At 41.8% G+C, this 22,161-nt stretch overlaps 1 protein-coding gene across 2 annotated transcripts; it reads left to right on the forward strand.

Moving 5' to 3' along the window:
- The first annotated feature begins 2,547 nt into the window (after positions 1-2,547).
- On the forward strand, positions 2,548-21,040 carry si:dkey-178e17.3 (somatomedin-B and thrombospondin type-1 domain-containing protein). Of its 2 annotated transcripts, none has more exons than XM_050050810.1 (5): positions 2,548-3,511; positions 15,159-15,341; positions 15,744-15,834; positions 18,126-18,284; positions 18,709-21,040. In XM_050050810.1, exons 1-5 carry the CDS (start codon positions 3,262-3,264, stop codon positions 18,812-18,814), a joined length of 789 nt encoding a protein of 262 aa, XP_049906767.1. In that variant the 5' UTR covers positions 2,548-3,261; the 3' UTR covers positions 18,815-21,040. The 2 variants fall into 2 exon arrangements, with proteins under 2 accessions (XP_049906767.1, XP_049906766.1); XM_050050809.1 differs by having other exon boundaries at positions 2,551-3,511; positions 15,156-15,341.
- Positions 21,041-22,161: the final 1,121 nt, after the last annotated feature.

Below are 22,161 nucleotides of genomic sequence, written 5' to 3' on the forward strand. Positions count from 1 at the left end.
AAGTAAAAGTCAAGCATTCAAAATTATCTTGAGAAAAAAAAAAAGTATTAGCATCAAAATCTATATGAAGTATTAACAGTAAAAAGTACTCACTGTGCAGAATAGCATTTCAGAATCAGATAGATAAATTACTGGTGTGTACATCACACCTTATTTGCACCTTGGTGTTAGCTAGTTTTTCATTCTTTGCACCAAACTGTTATCTATTTTTTAAAATATTTGCTTTATATTGAATTTTATATACCGTAAAACTTCAATTAATAGCCCGGGCTATTATCAACAGGCCTATATTTGGGACAGGTGTCTACATGGGACAGGCCTTTAATTCTTTTCACACAAAACTGTTGCTCAGCAAAGATGGGAGATACAATCAAATTGTTTATTTAAACCAGTATGAATATTACAAAAAGTTCATCTTAAACAGTAGGTGGAGCTGTCGCCAGATCCTCAAACACATCTGTGAATCTCCCCCTCCCTACTGCTCTGACACACACACACACACACACACACACACACACACACACACACACACACACACACACACACACACAGGTGATGAGAGAGAACTCCTCTCGCTTCATATCTGTACAATAGGGCTTTATGAGAAGGGTCAAAGAATCTAACAACCTCCCTTCATCCTAACATCATCACGCCCTCCTCCTCCTCCTCCTCTGCATCCTCCTCTCCTCTCTGCTGCTGGAGACAGGATTGGGCCAAAATTGCCTCAAAATCTTTCATCATTTTCACAGATATTAGCAGATCACAGATCAGGCCTCGACATCAACTTTGAACTCCAGAGATGAAAAGTTGAGTTTCACTGTTTTCTGAGAGGAGTTCAGAAGTTGCTTAATAGCTCCACTACCTTTATTTTCTCCAACATATACACCACAAATATTATAAATACTTAGAGGTGGAAATGAACAAAGCACATTTAATAAAGTACAAACATTTGCGCCACTGCATTTTACAGATGAAAACACTTTATCAGTGGTTCCCAACTGTTTTGGCTTCTGACCCCCTATGACCTCACTTCACAGACTATATAAGCTTAGCTCTGATGTGCAGGACTTTTAGAGCCCTGTAGAGGCGAAATTCTCCACTATTTCACAAGTAAAAAAAGTAGAAAAACGAAACATGCATTTCATTTTGTAGCCTATACTTTAGATTTAGACATTTTAGATGTTATATCCCATTATCGCTTTATCATGGCTGGTGTGAGTTACTTTGCAGACTATGGTTCAGCATGCCACAGTGAGCTCATATGTTACAGTAAAAGGACAGGTGGCACTTGGGGGAGAGGCTGGTGCTTGTGACAGCATGAGATGTAGGCATTAATGGCGTCCTTCTCAGCTGAGCTGTTAGCTAGCTCAGTGTTGCTAGGTGAGCTAGCAGTAGATGCATGCTTCCTTCTGCGTGATGATACAGTTTAGGAGTTTAGTTTGGTAGAAAGAAAGTAGTTCCTACATCAAACTGCTCACAACAACATCTGTGGATAATCTTGAGTAACCGGGTCATGATTTCTGGAAAGAGACATTGCTATTAAGTTTTTAAAATGTATTTGAAAAACGGCACTTTGGGCATCACAAGAAGAGTGTCTTCTAGTTACATTATATTTGAGTGAAGGCAGACATCTCTACTGTCATTATCTCCAACACTTGGCAACTCACACACACAAAAAAACAAACTAGACTGATAAAGAGCACGACAGGTAAGAGGACAAATATGTATTTCTAATTTGGGGGTGAACTGTAGCTTTAAAGTCTGAATAACCAGCGGGCCCCTGAACAGCAATGAGGCCTACTTATCCTTATACTGAAGGACATTTGGGTCTTTTGAGGTCATTTGAGTCTCAGCTTGTTGCTAAAATTGGTCAAATTTGTTGCCCTATCAAACTACAAAGGTTTTTGACAATAAATAAACAAGTTTCAACCTTAAAATCTGATCAGGTTTTGGACCTTGTTCACTTTTGTGTCAGGATCAGCTGCAGACTGACGTGGCAGAGATGACTGCCATCTTGTTTTTACATGGATTAGTGTATTGTTACTACCATTAGATGGTACAAAAAAGTGTCCACGGACGAGGACAACAGGTCTGAGTTAGGTAGAATGAAGTATAAGGTCAAGTAAACCCAAAATGTGATGTCCTGATATGAAGACACAGGGTCTCAGGAGGATATACTAACTATAACTGTATTAACTAATATTTGCTTATAAAATACAGTCAGTACATGTACAGTATTTGTAATCTAGTATTTTCCTACTGACCTGTAACATTGCTACTTTAACTGAATTAGTGGATTTGAAGCATTTCCCTTCAGCTGATACTAAGGGCGGTTCTCTTGTGTCTTCCTCGTCCTGATGCCCTTTTACAGTTTCCCCACTGCTCAGTTTCTCCCCGACAGCCTCCATTCACTCAGAACCAGTGAAGGGTGAGTAATGTTATTGTTCTCCAGTCTTTTGCTCCAAAGGGTGGATGCTCTTAGCTCCACGGGATGAGTGGAGGATCATTTTGTTTCTGCAGCCCAAAAAAGGACCTCGTCTCTCACCGCAGCAGCTGTTGGCTGAATCTTATCTTCATGTAAACTTCTCTTTTATATACTGATTTTGATATAAAGTGGCTGCGCCGCTGTCCGTGGTGCTGAATTTGATTTTCTGATTGGAAGCTAAAATATATGTAAATGGTTTTAGGCACTTTTCACAGATATCTTTTCACTCGTGTGAAACTGTGTTTTTGATTCCTTGAAGTGTTTATGGTTGCAGTTTTGGTGCAGCGGTGCAAAGCACTGTAAATATCAGAGCTTATTTTTCAGTGTTTTCCCCTCAACTGAACTTTTCCGATTTGCATCTCACGTGTATCCCAGCAGCAGAGGTGGTCCAACACACTTTGAGAGAAAAATAACACGTTCAGTAATACCAGTCATTTGTCGAGCAACAAATTGCGCAACCGAGTGCGCAAGAGAGAGGCACCGAGAGGGAGGTAGGCTGGTACTGTACGTCTTTCCTAATAACCAACAGTAGCTGTGAGGGGCGGTGTCCGGCACACTGATAGAGGAGAGCTGGTGCGCACACAGGCTCCACTTTTACACATCACTTGTTCGCGTCAAGGTGTCAATGCCGAACGTATCTCGGATTTGGATTTTAAATAGTAATTTCCACCAGTGTAACAAAACTCAGCTTTAAGCACCACCCAAAGTGAAGCACACACCACCAGAGTGTGTGCGCGTCTGAGTGTGGAGCAAGTGGATCCAGAAAACCTTCCGTCATGGGAGCGCACGGATGGAGCGCAGCGCGTCTCGGTTTTGTCGTTTGTGGATACTTAGCGTTTTTCTGCGGGCAAATTGTTCCACGGGTCGAAGCGGGCTGCAGGGAGAGAGAGAGCCCAAACTGCTGCACCGGCCGGAACAACGAGTGTTTTGAGTACAGCAAGAGAAAAACTGTGTGCTACTGTGATACCTACTGTCAGAAAACCGGAGACTGCTGCGAGGACTACCAGCGTGTGTGCCAAATATCTGGTGAGTTGCTTGTTTTATCCTCAAGTTCTGCCTTTTAGGAAAGGTTTGGGGAATATTAACACCTATACTGTACAGATAGTAGATTTCATATGTGTCCTGTCTAGTGATGCCTGTTGTTCATTGTTGTCCAGTTTGAGCCAGAGATGACTGGCATTGAGGTGACATGGAGACAGTGAGACATACTACACATAGCTGTCTCCAGTGCGCCCACTATGGCTGTTTGTTTTAAGTGACCATTTGTAAGAGGGGTATGTCCTGTCTTCATGGTGTTTTCAAAAGCAGGTTGCATGTGTGTGTTTTTAAGTTTGTAGGGTTGACCCCTGGCCCTTAAAACCTGGACATAAAGTGGTTGGAAAGTGGAGTGATCATAACAAAGTCACAAATCAGCAGGGTAATTTTCTCCTCAACAAAGGAAGAACAAGCTGCACTTTGAATCATGACAGAGAGGTTAATTGTTTACAAAATCCTTAAAATGTGAATGAGGCTAACCTCTTCCCTCATCAACCTGGCTGCTGCTATATATGGACAAATGAGGGAATGGACATCATGGGAACAGACTGCCAAAGATGGTCAGGAATACAGTAGAGCCGTGTCTGAGATGTGACAGAGAGAAAACACTCAGACCAGTAACTGAGGCAGGTCTCTCTGTACAGTGTGTTGAAACAGCTCAAGTGTACGAGGAGTGATTATCTGTGCACAGATACACTCAGTGTGTGACCCTCGTCTTAAGTGCACACTAACAAGCACCTGCACGGTCGGTCCTATGGAGTCAAAGAGCACTTCAAATGCTGCAGGGGTCCCTCTATTTAAGCAAAATCAGTGTATACACAGGGAGCTTTGGTTTGAGTGTTGTATCTGTGCTGTGATGTGAATAGGCTGCCTCAGACAGACTTGAGTCAGTCACTTAAAAGTGTGTACAAAGGTACTGTCATGGAGGCTGTAATACACTTTATTAGACCTCCTGTTTATGTCAAAGATAGCTGAACCACCTGTTAATCACTGCAGCGTGCAGTCAATTTCAAAGAGACATACATGTGTTTTGCACATTTCAGTCAACTTACTTAAATATTTACAAACTTTACATTACAACAGGCCTTTTGCAAAGCAAATAGGTGTAGGTAATTGATGTTTTAATGTTTTTTTTTTACAAGTTGAGGATCCCTTAATCTGGTTAAAATTTGATAGAATTTCAGTAAAACTCAATCTGTATGTCGAATGTGAGGGTTTTGTTTCAACATTTGGGGGATTTTGGGTCCTCTGCAAGGAAATTTTGAGCATCAAACTCATAATTTCCTCCATTCCGGTGAACATTTATGCACCAGTTTGTACCTTTTCTGCATCAATTTATTGAGTAAATGTCTTAAATTTTCTCAAAAACAAAAGTCCTGTACTACTTTCATGTTTTAAATATTAAGGGAGACATGTCCCCTGCATCATCCCAAAATCTACACCTACGATTTGGGGCTGCATAAAAAAAGTTAACTTGAATTTGAAGTCTTTAAACTTGCTTGAGTGGTGATCAATCTCAGTAAACATCATGTCTGATATTGTCAGATGGTCACACTCTGCAGACTCTTGTAATCAATCTACAATTTCAACAGCAGTATGTTAACTGGTAGACATGTTTGACTGTAATGTAAAATTAAATGTAACTTCTAAACCGCAAAATCTGCTAAAACTTGCAGTGTTTCTTGCAGTGAGTAGGTCAGTAAAAATGAATACACTGCAATGTTGCAAACAGCAGATGCATTGGTATCAGCAAATACATCTTACCACACATAGGAAGAAATATTGCCCGCTCAAATCACAATTTATGTTTTTGATCCACCAATCAGTCAAAGAGTTATGTAGAGACAGTATTTATCACCCAACAGCCAGCTGAGTGGAGTCCAGGCATCACTTGATCCATCCCACATGTCTGCCAAATTGAAACTTAACAGAAAGAGCACAGGAAAGCACCTCAAGTCAGTGTTGAGTCATCACTGCACTGTTTAACAGCAGCTGGTTCCCTCAGAGGTCAGCTTACGGCCGCCATGTGCACCGGTTCACTCACGTGTCAGATGAGGATTTTTTTTCATCGCTGTGGACCTCATGTGTCCCTCTGACAGGTCAATCCTGATGTGATATCGTACAGAAAAAAAAGTCACACGGTGGTGTGATGCAGGTGTTACAGGTTGGACAATGTTTCCCTGATGAATGTGGTCACTCTGCAGGATATCTATAAACCAGGATGTGCGACAAGCCTAACAGTCATCTGCAAATTGGACTGATTTATTCTTACAGCTGTAAATTTGGGAGTGTGTGTTTTAAATGTTTTTACAGTCTTTAATTTGTTTAAATCTGAACATGAAAACAAATCACCTTGGCCATGACCTGTACATGCTGTATGGCTCACTGAGCACTGAGTGATGCAGTGAAAACCACCTTGGCTTCCTCCCCCTGCAACCTGAGCATCTTACAGTTAAAACACAACATGCATCATGTGGCTTGGCTCGCTTCCATCAAAGCGCCCTCACCCACATTGCACTCGGACTTTATCTGATCCTGATCCTGCAGCTCTGTAACGCATCAAGGAGTCTGTCTGTGTACTGTCTGTCACAGTCTGTAATTTAGCCGTGTCAGCTGTGGCCGAGCGAAGAGCTTGGAGTGGGTGACATCAGGGGAGAGACAGAAAAAAAACTGGCAGACTGTTTGCAACACTTGGACACAAACACTTAAAGCTCTTTAGAGTTTAGATGGTTCTCTCCAGAGATGTCGTTCAAATGTTTTTCTTTGGCAGGAATATGTGTTGGTTGTAAACAGTTTGGGGGATGTTCCTCTGCACTTGAGAGCTTAGAATTATTAATGTAAAACAAGTCGATGTGGAATGTTTAAAGGAAAAACAGAGATCCTCCCTACAACTATGTAAAACAAGTTTAAGTGATGTGCAGTCAGTCCTGGATTCACCTCTTGTGGTCTGGCAACTCTTGCTGCAGCGGACTGGCAGAACAGGTCGATAGCTAGTGTGTTTTTGGGGAGGTTGAGGTTTTAAAATGTGATTGCATTTCTGGAAACATAAACATTTCAGCAGAACAACCCACCTAAACTGGTTCCTAAATAAAGTTATGGAGTTGTATAGTCGAGCTTAGTTTTAGATCCACAAGTTAATTTAAGTAGTTCTTGAGGTTGAGGAGGTGATAGACAAAATGTAGGGCAGCACATTATGTAATTTTTTTTTATCATCATTGTAAGCCCTCACTGTTAGGCATCATCTGATTGCTCAGAATCTGCGTGCGTGCGAGTGAGGTTAGTGCTGTTTACTGCCCTGCATGGTTGAAGCATGAAATTGTGACAAGATGGGTGCAGACAAAAGTGTGAATGCCAGAGAGGAACTGGTGGCTAAAAAAACAGCATGCCAGCTGTTTGGCAATATTTTGGATACAGGAGAGAAAATGTGGCACGAACAGGCACTGTGCAAGCCTTAGTCAAGTTATGATGTTATTGCATATCGTATCTTTTTCTTTTTTTGGAGCATGCGCAGCGTGAGAGGTTGAGTCCCCTCGCAGCGTGGTGTGCAATGGTCAAATAAGTGAAAAATTTAGAAATGTAACTTATTTAAAAATAAAAAATTAAAAGGGAATGTTTAATCTTTGAGCTGGACCTACAACAAGTCAAGAAAGACGGACACTGAAGGCTTCTGCAATGCCTAATGTTACAAGATCACAGGTGGCAACCCAGGCGGACACGCCAGCCGCAGCAAATGCTAGGTTTGATGACTTGGAAAGTAAGTTAGACAAACTTTTAAATCTCCAAGCAGCAACCAACACACGGTCATCTGTGTCATGTCATCCATTATCATCGGTGGTTAATTGAGTGGACGCTCTGGATAAAAAACTGAAATGCTAGTGAGCGATATGCACGAGCAGGTGGTTGGACAAGGGGCTCATCAACACCGCATAAGAGAGCATGAAATTAAACGACAGCTTGCAATGGACTGTGCTGATCAACTTGAGTATCGCCATCGCCAAAATAATCTGAGGACTCTTAATGTTTCCAAATCACAGGAAGATAGAGTGGGGATGTTCGCTTTTCTGGTAAATCTCCTGGATAAAGAGCTGAAAATATAACTGAGAGAAGAAGTCTTTGAAAGCGTACGCTGCCTCGGCCCATTCAGAGTATATTTTTCTCATATCGTGTAGCCCTAATACAGCAAGGTGACACAATTTCTCGTGTAACATCCCCTTCCCTTTGGTGTCAAACTTTATTTAAAAGGTACGAAAGAAATGCAACATGGAAGATGAAAGAGAAGATGCCTATATCTGGACTGACAGAGGATTCAGTACATCAAAACTTAATGCTGCCTCAGTTGTGGCCTCCTCCACAATATAAGGCATATGAAGACATTTTTTGCTGGATATACTTTCACGTTCTTCACCTCATTATGTGATTACCACAGGGCACAAGGGGTTGTTAACAGAAATCAAGGATATTACTGTATAGAACAGAAGAGGAGGAGGCAACTTAAATTAATTTATATTTCCCATGGGGGAGTTTTCTCCTCTTGTAGGAGTACCTTTTGGTTATTTCCACATCCTCCCCACAGTAAGTCTCTAACTGCTCATTCCTCCTTAGAGATGAAACCTGCCCACAGGAGGATGGAAGGGGCAGCTCCTCTCCTCTCCTGCTGTGGTGTCTGGTAGTTCTCACTTCAGCAGGAAGACATATTGTAGCCTCAGATGCACCAGAGCTTCCCTCATCATTCATCTGTTCCTCCTGCAGGCACTTCTGCTTCTCTTTCTTTTCCCCTAGGGAATGGTATGCTGTCATGCCATGATGTTTTCATACGTTCACTCCTAATTTTTCTTCTTTGCTTCCCCCACCTTCTTCTTCTAACTTCTGTAAGTAGTGAGTGTTCTTACCCAGCTTGGCTGAGATGAGCCAGCTGTTGTAGTTTTTGGGACAAACAGCGTCCCGCCCAGTTTCACATATTGCACGCACTGATAGATGCTCCTGATTGTGAACTTGATGGTCTTCATCTGGCCTCTTCATGACCAGAAAACATCAGTATTCTGTCTTGAACTTGGAAGGTGTCAACACTTTTAATGGGAACTATTTTTTCATTAAAAGTTGTTGCAAGAAAAACTTTTCACCGCAGGTCTGTGAAATATCCATGAAGACATTTAAGTCCCTTTACATTGCTTTCCGTCTGTGGTAAAAAAAATGGATATCCTAGACAATTTAAACCAAAAACTATCTGCATGGCAAGATAAGAGATTAATAAGATTGATTAATTAACAGATTATATAGATTCTGATCCCCAGAGGATGAATCTTACTGACTTTGGTGATCCCACCATGAGTTTGTCATTTGTTTGGTTTAAGTTAAATTTCCCATTCAATGGATTTGCGTAAAATGTTTTACATCCATTCATGTCCTTGGTGAGCCCTGATTTTTTTTTTTTCCACTGTAAAATGTTTTGTTTTACATTTGGGCGAACCAACACTTTAAGGGCAATTTCCATCGCTGTGGCAGCTGTAGCTCAGAGGGTAGAGTGGGTCATCCACCACTCAGAAGATCAGTGGCTCGATCCCCGGCTCCTCTAGTCCGCATGTTGAAGTATCCTTGGGCAAGATATTGAACCCCAAATTGCTTCCAATGGCTATTCCATCAGTGTGTGAGTGTGTGTGAATGGTGACTGAATAGCAGGTGGCACCATGTATGGTAGCCTCGGCTGCCAGTGTGTGAATGTGTGTGTGAATGGATGAATGTGACCTGTAGTGTAAAAGTGCTTTGAGAAGTCAGAGGACTAGAAAAGCGCTATATAAGTGCAGTCCATTTTACCATTTAATAATCAGGTCAGTCTCAGTTGTGTTTTATGTTTAACTCAAAAATGCTAGCACGCTAACATGGTAAAATAAATAGGTCCTCATAGTAAGTATACCTGATTATTATCAGTATGTAAGCATTGTTATGGTGAGCATCTTAGCATGCTCACCATAAAATGTTACTCACCTTAACATTGCAATTGAGGAACAGTCTTCTTCTAACGAGTTGTTCATTAGTTAAACTCAAATCCAGAATGGTTGTATATAGTTTTCTTTGTCTTTCAAGTAGTTTTTTTATGGAAACCGAGGCGGTATCGCTGTGCAGGTTTCCACATTCCACTTTTGTTGCTTCTTTCATTCCTCACCTGTTGCCACAACTGTGAAGAAAAGTTCACATTACATTTTTGGATGGTGTTTTTAAAGGTAAGCAGGTGAGCTTTCACTGACAAGAATATCACATTTTCTGTTTTATGTCTATCTTTATTTCTTTCTTTGTTTTTGGTTGTGTTTTATTTTTGTGAGGAGCTAGAGTCAATATTCAAAAGTGATAACTGTTATTTGTGTATCATATCTTTAGTTAATATTATTATGCTATGATCAAATTCTGGGAGGCCATGAAGTGCAAACGTGTCTTAGTGTGTTCAATTTTAACAGAAAATCTGTCTCAGCTGTGTTTGTAATGAATCCTTTTAATTAGTCGCTTGGCTTGGCTCCTCTTTTCAAGATGTCTACAGGAAACATTTATGTGCAAACCTGTTATTAGGGCTCAGTCCCGTGTCCTTCACCCCTTTTAACAGGCTTCTCCCTTGTGTTGCCAAACATTATAAGGCTTGTCTGATGGGACCAAAGCCCAGCTCTGTACACAGGAGGGATGTTGGCTGTGGGGATTTTGAGGTGCGGCGGTCCTCTAGAGCAGCTGGACATCTGGGTCCCATCAGAGAGGAGACGGAGGGAGAAGAGAGGGGGTGGGAGAGTGAAAAAAAGGAGACAGATGGGGAGAAAGAACAAGGCAGAGTGCGAGACAAAGTGATAAAGGGAGAAGAAGATAAAGCAAATTGGGCGGGCAGGTCTGATAAGTCTTTTGTTGTGAAACCCTAAAATGGAAGCAGAATTCAGGGAGAGTGAAAGAGAAAGCAAAGGAATGTCAATACGCCATTATCTCACTGTAACAAGTGTGACTGGAGATTGGCTGACAAGTCAGGAGATAAAAGTGCTGATGTTGGATACACATTCAGGGGTTTGGTTCATTTAGTGGCATTTGTGTGAAGCTCTGCCTGGAAAATTAGCCATAGTGCTGTAAACTTCTTCAAAACAAACCCATATTACGCTCAATATTTTTCAAAACTTGAACTGAATTTTTTTTTAGCAAGCTCAGAGGGAAAAAAATACAAAAATCTTCTATATTAAAGGTCCAATGTGTCTGATTTAGGGGTATATATATTGGCAGAAATAGAGTATAACATAATAAGTATGTTTTCTTTAGTGGATAATCACATAAAAATAAGAATTGTTGTGTTTTCATTACCTCAGAATGAGCTGTTTATAGCTACATAGGGAGCCGATTCTTGTCCACCATGTTGTTCTACAGTAGCCCAGAATGGACAAACCAAACAATGGGGCTATTTGCATTTTTGCATCAGCCACCGCAGTTAGCAGCCTCTCTCAGCGACAGCATTGGAGACAGATTTTAAAACAGCTTTGTTCAGTGTTTTTAATGGTTTAAATCACCTCTGTGGATAATTTGGCCCCTGGTAAAAACCTCCTGAATGTCTGGTTAGTAAAAAGAGTAAAAAGGTGAACACACATTAGCAGGTGCTGGGTTAGCAGGCATCTGTGACATGCCAAACAGCGTAGGAGAAACACTGAATTTTTAATGTGGAACTGTGAAATCTGTACTGCCACTAAATCCCCCTAATCTTGACTGTTCCTTTAAATAACAAAAACTAAGGGTGTTTTCACACCTGCCCTGTTTGGTTTGGTTCAGTCAAACTCAAATTCGTTTGCCCCCTAACTGCGGTTCGTTTGGGCAGGTGTGAACACAGCAATCACACTCAGGTGCGCACCAAAACAACCAGACCAAGAATTTTATGAAGAAGTGGTCTCAGTCTGGTTACAAATGAACTCTGGTGCGGTTCGTTTGTGGTGAGAACGTGTTCCGACCTGGATCTGAACCAACTGCAGTCACATGACACATTGTTTGGGTTAAACATGAGCATGTTACAGTCCTGGAGGATTATTAATGTGCACCTCCTCCTGTACTGCCTTAATATGCACATTCAGCACATCCAATGCATCAAAACATTGTTTTCTAGTTGCAGTCATACCTCGTTTTCAAACTGTATGGTTTGACTAAAATGAACAATGACAGCAATATAGTCCACGATGAGCAGCGCTAAAATCAACCTGCGTAGTTGTCCCTCCACTGTGACATTAGAAAGTGTCACATTCATCTTGCAAGTGTACTCTTCTTCAATGTTTTGTTTACTTCCTGGATTTTTCCCGCATGGAAATTCTGACCAATCAAGAGCAGCTTTCTCGCTCAAGGCATTTTGTCTGGTCCGCTTGTAAATGCTGCCGTGAGAACACGAACCAACTCTAGGCAATTTTATAACTTTGTGACAAAATTAGTCCCTGATTCGGACCAAAGCAAGACAACTCGAGGTCTAATTAACCTTGTGCTGCAAAAGGTTAGAGAATACATGTCTAAAGTCAGTAACAGAAAAAAGACATGGTTTGTGTTTGAAAACACTTTGTAAAAAATACCAGCTGATCGAAAGGACAAAAGCTTATCAGTACCAGTTGTTTCCTGTATTGGGGTCAGAGGTCAGAGGTGGTGGCATACTTTCCAACTGGGGACTTTCTCGTCAACAATGGGGACAGGGGACAACAGCGGCTGTAAGCTCTGTGTGGGTCAGGCTGTGTCAAGCTGTCAGCAGGGTTATCATGTGGGTGGTGGGACTGTCGCACTGGTGGTACCACAAACAGAGCGGGGGGACCACCACAGTTAGGTAATTGCCTTCTGACCTCTGGTGGCTTGGGGCCAACAGGCTGAGACTTCCAGACTGGGCCTCAGTCCTGTTAGTGTGTATGTGTGTGTGTGTGTGTGTGTGTGTGTGTGTGTGGGGATCATAGCCCTGTTTCCCCTCGAGTGCAAGAACTCACTGACCCTATAGGTTTCATTGCACTCCCTCTGCAGCAAAGACCTCATCTGCCCTGATTTCTCGTGTTTTTCCCACTATGAGAAAGAAAAACAGCTTAAAAAGCGCCCCTGTGAACGTCAGAGGATGTAGAAGAGGGAAGGAAAGGCGAGGAGTAAGGATAAGACGAGGTGGAGGAGGCTAGAAAGCTGATATGGTTGTGGTGTCTGATTCGATCACGCCCATCAGTAGCCTTTCAGGAAAGCTTATGTCACTTTACAAGTCTGCACAGGGGTAATGTGTATGTCTGTGTGTTTTAGGGGTGATGACTGAGGGTGGAACAGGCCCAAGTGGGTGGGTTGATCTGACAGAAATTGTTTTCGATGTGTGTGTATGTATATGTGTATGTGGTGATCTGGGAAAGGCGAGTGTCAGGTGGGCAGCACTAATGTGCAGGAATGCAGAGATTCCACAGTGGCTTTGTGGATCGGCTGTGTCACTGAGACAGCCGCCCCCCCTCCAAAACCCCAACAGGACCATGGGAATGAACCAAACAGGCGGCACCTTGAAAGCTCTCCCTCTCTCTTTCTCCTGTTCACACACACATACTTATTCACTTGCAGCATTGTACTGTGGGGGCGAGCGAGTATTATAAAGACAGAGCGAGGTAGATTAGATGGCGAGGGAGGATTAGATTCAGTTATGGTATATTTATCCTCTGCCTCCCTGTAATTTCACCAAGAACATCTAAGAGCTTCAAGCTGTGTGCACCTGCTCTCATTGTGTTAAACTTTTATTGTCTACACAGAAGCTCCACACCAACATCAGGCTTTTTCAATAAAGTATTCTGGTGTAAACATAAATGTTGGCATTTATCAATTTGAGTGCCTCTCTGTTTATGTGTTTGTATGTTTATGGAGTGGGCACTTCCTCCCTAAAACAAGGCTGTTAAATGTCTGCTGCAATTAAATCTCTGTGTTGGACAAAGCCTGATTACTGCTGGAGACTCTTGGCTTTGATCAGAGCAGCCATCTAACTAATACAGCTTCCTCTTAGCCTGATGTAATTGGCTAAATCGGCCTACTGAACGGGAAGCCTGATTGCTGCTGCTGCTGCTGCTGTGTGTGTGTGTGTGTGTGTGTGTGTGTGTGTGTGTGTGTGTGTGTGTATTTGTGTGTGGTGGTGTAGAGGGAAACCAGAGAGAACAGGATGCAAAATTAGCCCCTTATTTAAATGGCCCCACACATGTGACCTGGGTCACAGACTTCCTGAGTCTGGGGTTTGGCTGATCTGACATTAGCAGATGGTAATGACCCAGTCACTCGTTTGCCACCCACCTACCTGAGTAAGTGCCCAGTGAAATATTATGCAACTCTATATTCGGGTGTGTGTTGCAGCTCACACTTTCAGCCGTGCAGTTAGGCATGACAGCAACGATTAGGGGAAAGTTTACAACTACCCCTGGGGTAAAGATCAATTCATTTTTCAGAATTAGACCATTTGCTGACAGCTGGCGAGAGTTCCTCTGAGTCTCACAAAAAAAAAAAAAAACCTTTCTCTTCTGCTTTAGTACATTTAAATCTTCCCCCCGAAATTTTCAATAGTGGTGGCCAGAAAGGGCCACTGTGAACCGTAGAGAGGAGCACATATTCAGTATTGGATTTGATTATACTGTTTAAGTGCATAGGCTAGTTGAAAACATGTCAATATGACAGTTACAGAATTGCATACTGATATACTTTAGTTTCTTATTTTACAGTTAATATCATTAATTATCTGATGTGCATACCAATATAGTTAATAGCTTGAGTTCCACAGCACTCCTGTTTCAATGTGTTATATTAGTCGATTTTTTGCTCTTCAAATAGGCCGGTAGTTCTTATTCTTAAAAGGATAAATATACTGTTTTTACTTAAAGGAGAACATTGATTATAAGCAACAAAACATTTACAGGGAACAAGCCTTCTCAAATTAAGGGAAGAACCGTGGGTACTCATAGAACCCATTTTCATTCAGAAATTTTGAAGTGAGAATTCAAGGTACCTCTTGAAAATCACCATGCAGGCTTTCTCCTCACCAAAATTGGACCTAAAGGACAAGACGCACCAAACCAACATCAAAGAACTAGCGGCAACAAATGTAGACTGTTGCGTCACCTCAAGTCCAAAACTTCAGAACACATCGCAAAGATGACAGCTGACCAGCATGTCGGTCTTCACATGCGTGAGAAGAAATAGCTCTCCATACCAGCAGAGAGCAGTAGACCGTATTTGTCATTAAAAAAGGGAAACCTAAAGGCCGACAAGACAGATTCAAGATAGTAATTAGCCAGTTAGCACATTAACAACACAACAAAGTGTTGAAAGAACAAAGCATATTTACCGTGAGCCAGCGAACAAAAACACAAACCATCACGAAATGTTTCTGCTGAAGAGTTCAATGGCGAAAGAGAAATAATTCTTTCTTAGTGGACCCCCTGGACCCCCCTTTGGGGTGCCACTGGACAGGAAACTCATCTCACTTCCCCAAAATGTATTTTACCTTCTCTGTACGTAACTCTGGGAAAACCTGAAGAAACCTTAAACTCCAAGAGGCTCTTTCTTTATATATTTCTTGTTCATATTTTATGATCTTTTCCCCATCTTTAGATTTAAAGGTAATCTAAAACCCTCAGCTGATCTCTCTGTCTCCCTGCTTCCCCAGCAGCCATTGACTGTGTGGTGGGATCGTGGGGTCCCTGGTCATCGTGCACATCTCCATGTGGAGTTGGCAGCACAGAGAGGAGTCGCCAAGTGTCCGTTCCCCCTAGAAACGGAGGCACGCCCTGTCCTGACCTCAAACAGCGTCGAGGATGCTTTGGAAACAATGCCATATGCAGCACCGCAAAAGGTGAGGCTATGACATTTTTATTCCGTGTCCGTGCATTTATGCATGTATGCTCTCCTGCTCTGAACTCTGTTACATATTAATCTAGTGCTTCAGTATTCTCTGGGGTACCTCTTGCTAACACTTCTGCTGTAAGAAACAGGCCTTATCTCCAGCTGCACTATTTCAAACGCCTCAGTTATGCTCTTTACTGTTGAATCATTTTCCTGGTAATAAAACTCCAGAACACAGATAAGTAGAAGATTTCCAAAGAAATAATGCCACTTTGAGTCATCTGATACATCGAGTCATTGGGATGACTTTCCTGTAATTAAAAAAGATGCCCTCCTCTGGAAACAAGAGCCTATCTGACGTGAGTGCTTCCTTTTTCATTTCCACCTTTTTATCCCCACGCCTGACCTGCAGAGGTGGCAAAGATCCTGCCTGATTCCTTTAAGAGGAACTTCAAGGACCCTTGGAGGCGACCACACATGCTGATGAAGGAGGAGAAGGCCAGGTAAGGCCTCTATTATCAGACTGCAAACAAACACACAGACTGCTCACTACTGACCCACCCAGCCCATTTTGTTTTTGTCTGTAGCGCTGGCTTTCATGTGCAGTCGATGTAGAGAGGGTGTAATTACAGCTGAAATGTGTGGAGCACTGAATGATCCTACGTCCTGGACAGAGAGTGAGACTTTATAGCAAGTGAAGAGTAGGCTATTGCATCAAAAATGCTATCTGTGTTTTGTGTGAAATTTACCAGGTCTTACCAGAGCAGCTCTTACATGACTATGATAACCAACAGCTTTTTTTGCCAGCATTTTATATGGCACGAACCTCTTTTGTTCCAGCTCCAAGGCTGCATTTCAACATCTCAGATACAGCTAGATTTGACTTCAGGTTCATATCAGTTTTTTCACAGTTTTGACTTAGTTTCAAAGGTCACTGTAAGATCAACTTTGTGCTCCAAAAGATTAGAGAACACAGATCATGTCCAAGGTTGCCATAGCAGGCAGAGCCTTGAAATTGCTTTGACTGTGTAACATGAAGGCTGTCGTTGAATGTTTGCATCATGAGCTGACTTTTACCGATAAGGCAACCATAATCCATGTAAGAGGCAAAGCCTTCCTGCGTAGATCATCTTTGATCTGAGCTGATTGCAGATGTTCTCAGAAATCAGGGAATAAAATCGCTGTTGGTTTCCTGACAGCCCACAGCTTTTTACAATGATTGAAATGGACATCGGATACCTTTGTTTTGACTGAAGTAAGAAGCATCAGGGGATTGGAGGCACATTACTCATGAATGTGAGCCATGCAGTAGGATGATTTCACAGAGACATCTGGTGTGCTTGATGATGGGTCCCTGGTGTTGTCATGGCAATTTGCCCTGGAATCAAGGGGTTAAAATGACATGAAATCATGATCCGTAGTTGCCTTTGGATCTCTAGTTATATATATGAAATTATCTGAGTTAATATGTTTCATGATGATGTTTAGGTTAAAAATTGCCAGGATGCTGTTGTGTAGTTCTTTGAATTTGTAAAGGCTTAACACAGACCTGTGCTGATAACTTTCAAGAGTTAAGACATAAAGGTATCGTGTGTTTTAACAGAGCGCCTGTGTTGTTGGTTTGAGGGATTTGCATTATTTGAAGTTTTGCAGCATGAACAAGTTCAAGCCCAATCAAGGGAGAAAAAAAGTGAGGAAATCCCCCTTCAGCAGTTGCGCGTGTACATGTGCTGAATGTGTTAAAACCTCATTATACTTGTCATTTCTGCAAAATGTGTAAATAATCCCAAAGGTAGATATGCTAATGAAAGTTGCTGATGGAATCCATCAAGCATAAATGATAATGTTAATTTCTTCTTCACTTCTCTGCACTCTCTCTGCCTTACTTATTCACTCCTTCTTTTCACGTTGTTTGCCTTGTTGCAAAGCGTTCTTCAAATGCAAGAATTATCAGACTAAATTTGCATGATTTTAAATTATAATGTTACTGTTGGACAAAATCTCCAAGAACCACTCTGAAAAAAAAATGCAGCTTCATGTTTTCTTTGACAAACCACCCCACTGGGAATGGTGTTTTGTCCCAGCTGACTGAATCAGAGACAAAATAAATAGTGCACAAGTTCAAAGTGCCTGCCAGAGAACACAGTGATCAGAGAAACACGACTTTATTATTGTTTCCAGTGCACAGACTGAGCTGTGTTGATATTAGGATACTGCAGGTGACCGTGACACTGCTGGATCACCTTCAAATGGAACAAATCTCTTATCGGGAAAGTTTGATTTGTCCTTTGTCTGGTTATAGTCGTGATCAAGCACAGCTTGCTGAGGTGGATGATCATTTGGCTCCCATAGATCAGGCCATGTTGGATCGCTTTTCATTGTTAACTACTTCAGGAGAGGAGGAGAAAAACTCTTTTTAGAGAGTTTAAACCTGACTTGTGTCTCTGTATTAATATGGACTTTTTCTTTTGATGTTGATTTTGTCGAGGCATACAGATGTTTCTCATTTCATTTGGCGCACTTTCTACCACATTAATACGAGGGAATGATAACAGTCTGAAGCTCAATCCAATGAACAAAAAGTTAGATAGTGAGCCCTTGGCTGTGTGAGCAGCACCTTGTTTAGTCAGGATTAGGATCGGGTTCTGAGTCCAGAAATGTGTGATTTGACCTTTTGACCCCTGTATTTTTATTTATTTATTTATTTTTTTACAGATTTACAAATCAAATGTAAGTATACCTGAGTTAATCATTTGTGACACTTTCTCTCTCTGTCTTTACCCTGTGCTTACAGTTACTGTGTGTACCTGCGGTTGAAACAGGCCAGTGCAGCGTGTAAGCTTAAACTGTGGAGTGCTCAGCTGGTGAGAGAGAGGCTGGTCTGTGCAGAGTGTCAGAGCGATGCCATGTCAAAGTCAGACCGCTGTGGAGGCGACGGCCTACAGAGCACCAGGTAAACCAAGCAGACAAAAGAAAACCACGGACAAGTTCATCCATTACACCTCAGGTAGTTTTCAATTTAGGGTAGTGGGCCTGCGTGGCTTTTAATGTAGCTTAGCCATCTGTAGAATGGCTGGACAAAAACTAAAAATTGTCCGAGCTTCCCCCCGAAAGCTCTGGCAACATTCAAGCCACTTTGTGTAGACTTTGTGGCTCAAAGCAACATCTGCATTGCCTGGGTCCAGACCTTTGAATCCACAAACATCTGCATCTATTTTCACTTAGACTGTCTTATTATTTCTACAAACCAAACCATATGCCACCCAATGAAAGAACTGAAATAAAAGACAAAGTGGACTTTAAAAACAAAACAAAGAAATACAAAAAACATTTAAAACACACTATTCCATGCCTGACATGGTCCTTATCTTCCCCAGAACTTTCTGGGCAGCAGCTTCAGTCCCGGGCTGTCATGGTTCCTGGGTGCGAGAGTCGTCCTCTGAGGGCTGCCGGTGTCCTCCCTACTCCGTGCTCTTCGTGTGAGCCAACATGCAAACCCCAGACATCCGTATGCAGGGACAAGATTTCCCTCGACACCTCCTGCTAACTGTGGAGAGCCCTGCCAGCCAAGCCAGACCCCTCCGATCCAGAGTACTGGATGGGTAACTCAAGGACATCAGCAGCATCCTGCCACTTTTTCCTTTCACCTCATACTCTGTACTGTACACACTATTAATAAGCACACAGAAATTCTTGCATTTAACTTCAGATTTTTCAGCCACGTTATGTACTTATTCTCCTCCAAAGCACAGCGACATCTATATGCCTTTTTACCTCTGAATCTTTGCTATCTACCTCCATCAATGCAAGTGCATTTGTTAATGCATAATGTATAAATATATAAATATATTATTTTGCTTTATACATTTTCTACTTTTGATTGTTTACGTGTTATGTATATGTGTCTATATAGCTACACTTATTTGTATCCAACAGTTTAAACACCAAACAGCAGTTGCTGCACCCAGTTTAAGCCCCAGTCCAAAGGGTCCCTAAATCACCTGCAGGTTGGAGATGCTGAAAACTGGTTCATCCAAATTGTATCCATTGCTGAGAAGTCTTGTATCAATATATCTGTGTTTTACAGTTTTGTCCCTGTTATTGTTTATTTTCAACAAAAACATTTATACCAGCAAGTCAAGTTGAATATCAGGTATTGATTCTCAGGTGCTGAGATTTGTGTCTTCGTCTCCCATCAAGCTTCCTCTTTTATATCTGCCTCCTCTGACGGTCGGTCACTGATGTTTTTAGTAGTTTAAAGTGACTCATAGCTGAAATCGGTCCCTTCTGAGTAGACCTAATAATGTTGGAGAGGAAAAAGAGCCATTTAAGAGAATTTCACTGTGGTTCTCTCTGTCCTCTGTGTCCAAGACTGAAAAGAACTGCTTCATAACTATGTTTTCTCTCACTCCCTGCCCTGCTCAGAAATCCTATTACCATCAGCAAACTGTCATCCAATATAACCATTACATACAGCCATGTTACTCCCATTTTATTCATTAACAGAATCTCCTCCCAGCACTCCCCTCAGCTCCTCTATCTGCACTTCTTTTTCTTCTCCGCCCTCTACTGAGGTCAACTGGCTCAGTACGCCTTCCCACATCTCTTGTACTTCTGGTTGAAATGAACAGTGTGTTAGATTTAGGGGGATTTAGTGGCATCTAGCAGATTGCAATCAGCTGAAAATTCTCCAGGTTGGAATTCCTTCAGTGTTCATTGTTCAGGAAGTTTTTATCACAAGCAAAATTATCCGCAGAAGTCTCTTCCTAACCAACACAAACAGACCAGTAATTTAAAACTGGTAAAAACACTGAGTTAAGCAGTTTCATGTTACAAATCAGTGTTTCTCCGACACTGTTTGGCATGTTGAATGCCGCTAGCTAGCCTAACACCTGCGAAAGTGTGCTCACCTTTTATGTCAGTGAAGATTCTCAGTCATCCAGGTCATGGTAATCTTAAGAGCTATATCGTAGCCAGCTGGACTTGCTTGAGTTTCTTGAGGATGTTTCGCCTCTCATCCAAGAGGCTTCTTGAAGGCAAACTCTTGGATGAGAGGCTACGATATAGCACTTAAAATTGCTCACCTTTTACTATTATAACTTAAGATCCAGATATTCAGGAGGCTTTTACCAAGAGCCAAGTTATTTCCAGAGGTCTCTTCCTCTTTAAAACAAAAGGACCCGGTCATTTAAATCAGTGAAACACCCAATAAAGCAGTTTCACAGAAAAAAAATCAGTGTTTTTCCAACACTCTCACCGCAGAGGGGCTGCGAACTACGGTGGCTAACGGGAAAACATGAATGGCCCTGTCTTGTGCCAGTGTTTAGTTTGTCTGATCTGGGCTTCTGTAGAAACATGGCAAAGCAACATGGTGATATCCAGAGATGAGTACCTGCTCCGTATGTAGATATAAACAACTCATTCTAAGGTAACAAAAACACAACTTGATTTTACTCTAAAGAAAACATATTGCATCTCTGACAATATATATTCCCCTAAATCCTACACACTGGACCTTTAAGACGAGGACAAGTTCAGTCCCAGTAGAGGGCTTTTCTCTCTGGAAAGCTGTGACTTTCTCTCTTTCTCTCCCTCTCTTACATGTACGTGTCTGTATTTGTGTGTTTATTTATTATAAAACAAGTGATGATTTTATTAGTGCAGCACAGCATATATCTGTACACTGTCCATTAGTGAAAATAAACAACTATACTATCATCTCTTCCCCTCTTGTCATATTTTCTAATGCGGGTATTGCACTGCATCACTGCATTAACATTTCTGACCTCTCCCCTCTGCAATTACTACGATGGGGCCAGCCCTGCTAAGTATATCCCTCAGTTTAATCGGTGTTTACACGCAGTACTTTTTCACAGTTAAAAGAAGAGCTCCGCTGAACATATACGTAACAAACATGTACCTATCATCAACATATTTTTGTTGCATTCTTGGCATTTTTGTCCTGTGGTGTTAATGGGATGACGACAAAAATGACAGCTAATGTGTATAATCATGCTTTCGCGCCACATTCTGCCACAGTTTGGAGTTTGTTTTCGTGATGTAACTGCCAGAGATGATAGGTGGACAGGCTAAACATTAAGTCTGAGTCACTGGACAACTTACATCATCACGAAATACATCTGTTACTGACATTTTTTGGTTTTCACACAAGTTCAGGAGATACAGAATTTAAAGGCCGCTTTGCCTCCTCCTTCATGTGATATATGTAGTTAACTGAACACGGAGGAGGGGATGTCTAAACCTTGACTCTGACCCTGACAGTTGTTTATAAAGACATTGCTCTTTGTCCTTGCTGACAGTTTAAACATTTGCCAACCACGTCAGAACCTTCTGTTTTTTGTGCAAAAACATAAATTGGTTGACTGTACAGCACAGCCCTTCATCACAAACCAGTATGTAAGCAGGAAGGTAATAAGACTAAGCAAAGGAAAGATAAAGTAAAGCACAATTTAGAATAGATTGGCAGATGTAAATATTACATGCACCTCCTAAGTTTAGACAGTAACAAAGACCACTTATTGTCTGTGTAGATAAAGAGCATTTTTGTCTGAATTTAGTATAGAAAGACTTGACCCAAGATTTGACAAATCAACACTCCCCACATTAGTCCTTTGAGGAAGCTTCATTCTCCTGGCCACTTTTATGTGTTCCATCTCAGAGGCACTTGAACTTTACCTCCTCCATTAATCTCTCCGGCCACCCTCCCCCCTTTCTCTGCACTCCTCCCTCCTCCCTCTCCCCAGATCCCTACCAAACTCCCCTCGGTCAGCACAACTCTTTATTTTCTCTTACTACAACAGTGGCAATAG

Source organism: Epinephelus moara, chromosome 8 (genome assembly GCF_006386435.1).
Source record: "Epinephelus moara isolate mb chromosome 8, YSFRI_EMoa_1.0, whole genome shotgun sequence".
Taxonomy (NCBI): Eukaryota; Metazoa; Chordata; class Actinopteri; order Perciformes; family Serranidae; genus Epinephelus; species Epinephelus moara.

What these genes read in the sequence shown, in the direction of transcription:
- si:dkey-178e17.3 (XM_050050809.1), top strand. Translation starts at nt 3,262, where the DNA reads ATGGGAGCGCACGGATGGAGCGCAGCGCGTCTCGGTTTTGTCGTTTGT. An exon ending in GCGTGTGTGCCAAATATCTG is followed by an intron (nt 3,512 to 15,155) that starts GTGAGTTGCTTG and finishes CTGCTTCCCCAG; the next exon opens with CAGCCATTGACTGTGTGGTG. An exon ending in ATGAAGGAGGAGAAGGCCAG is followed by an intron (nt 15,835 to 18,125) that starts GTAAGGCCTCTA and finishes CTGTGCTTACAG; the next exon opens with TTACTGTGTGTACCTGCGGT.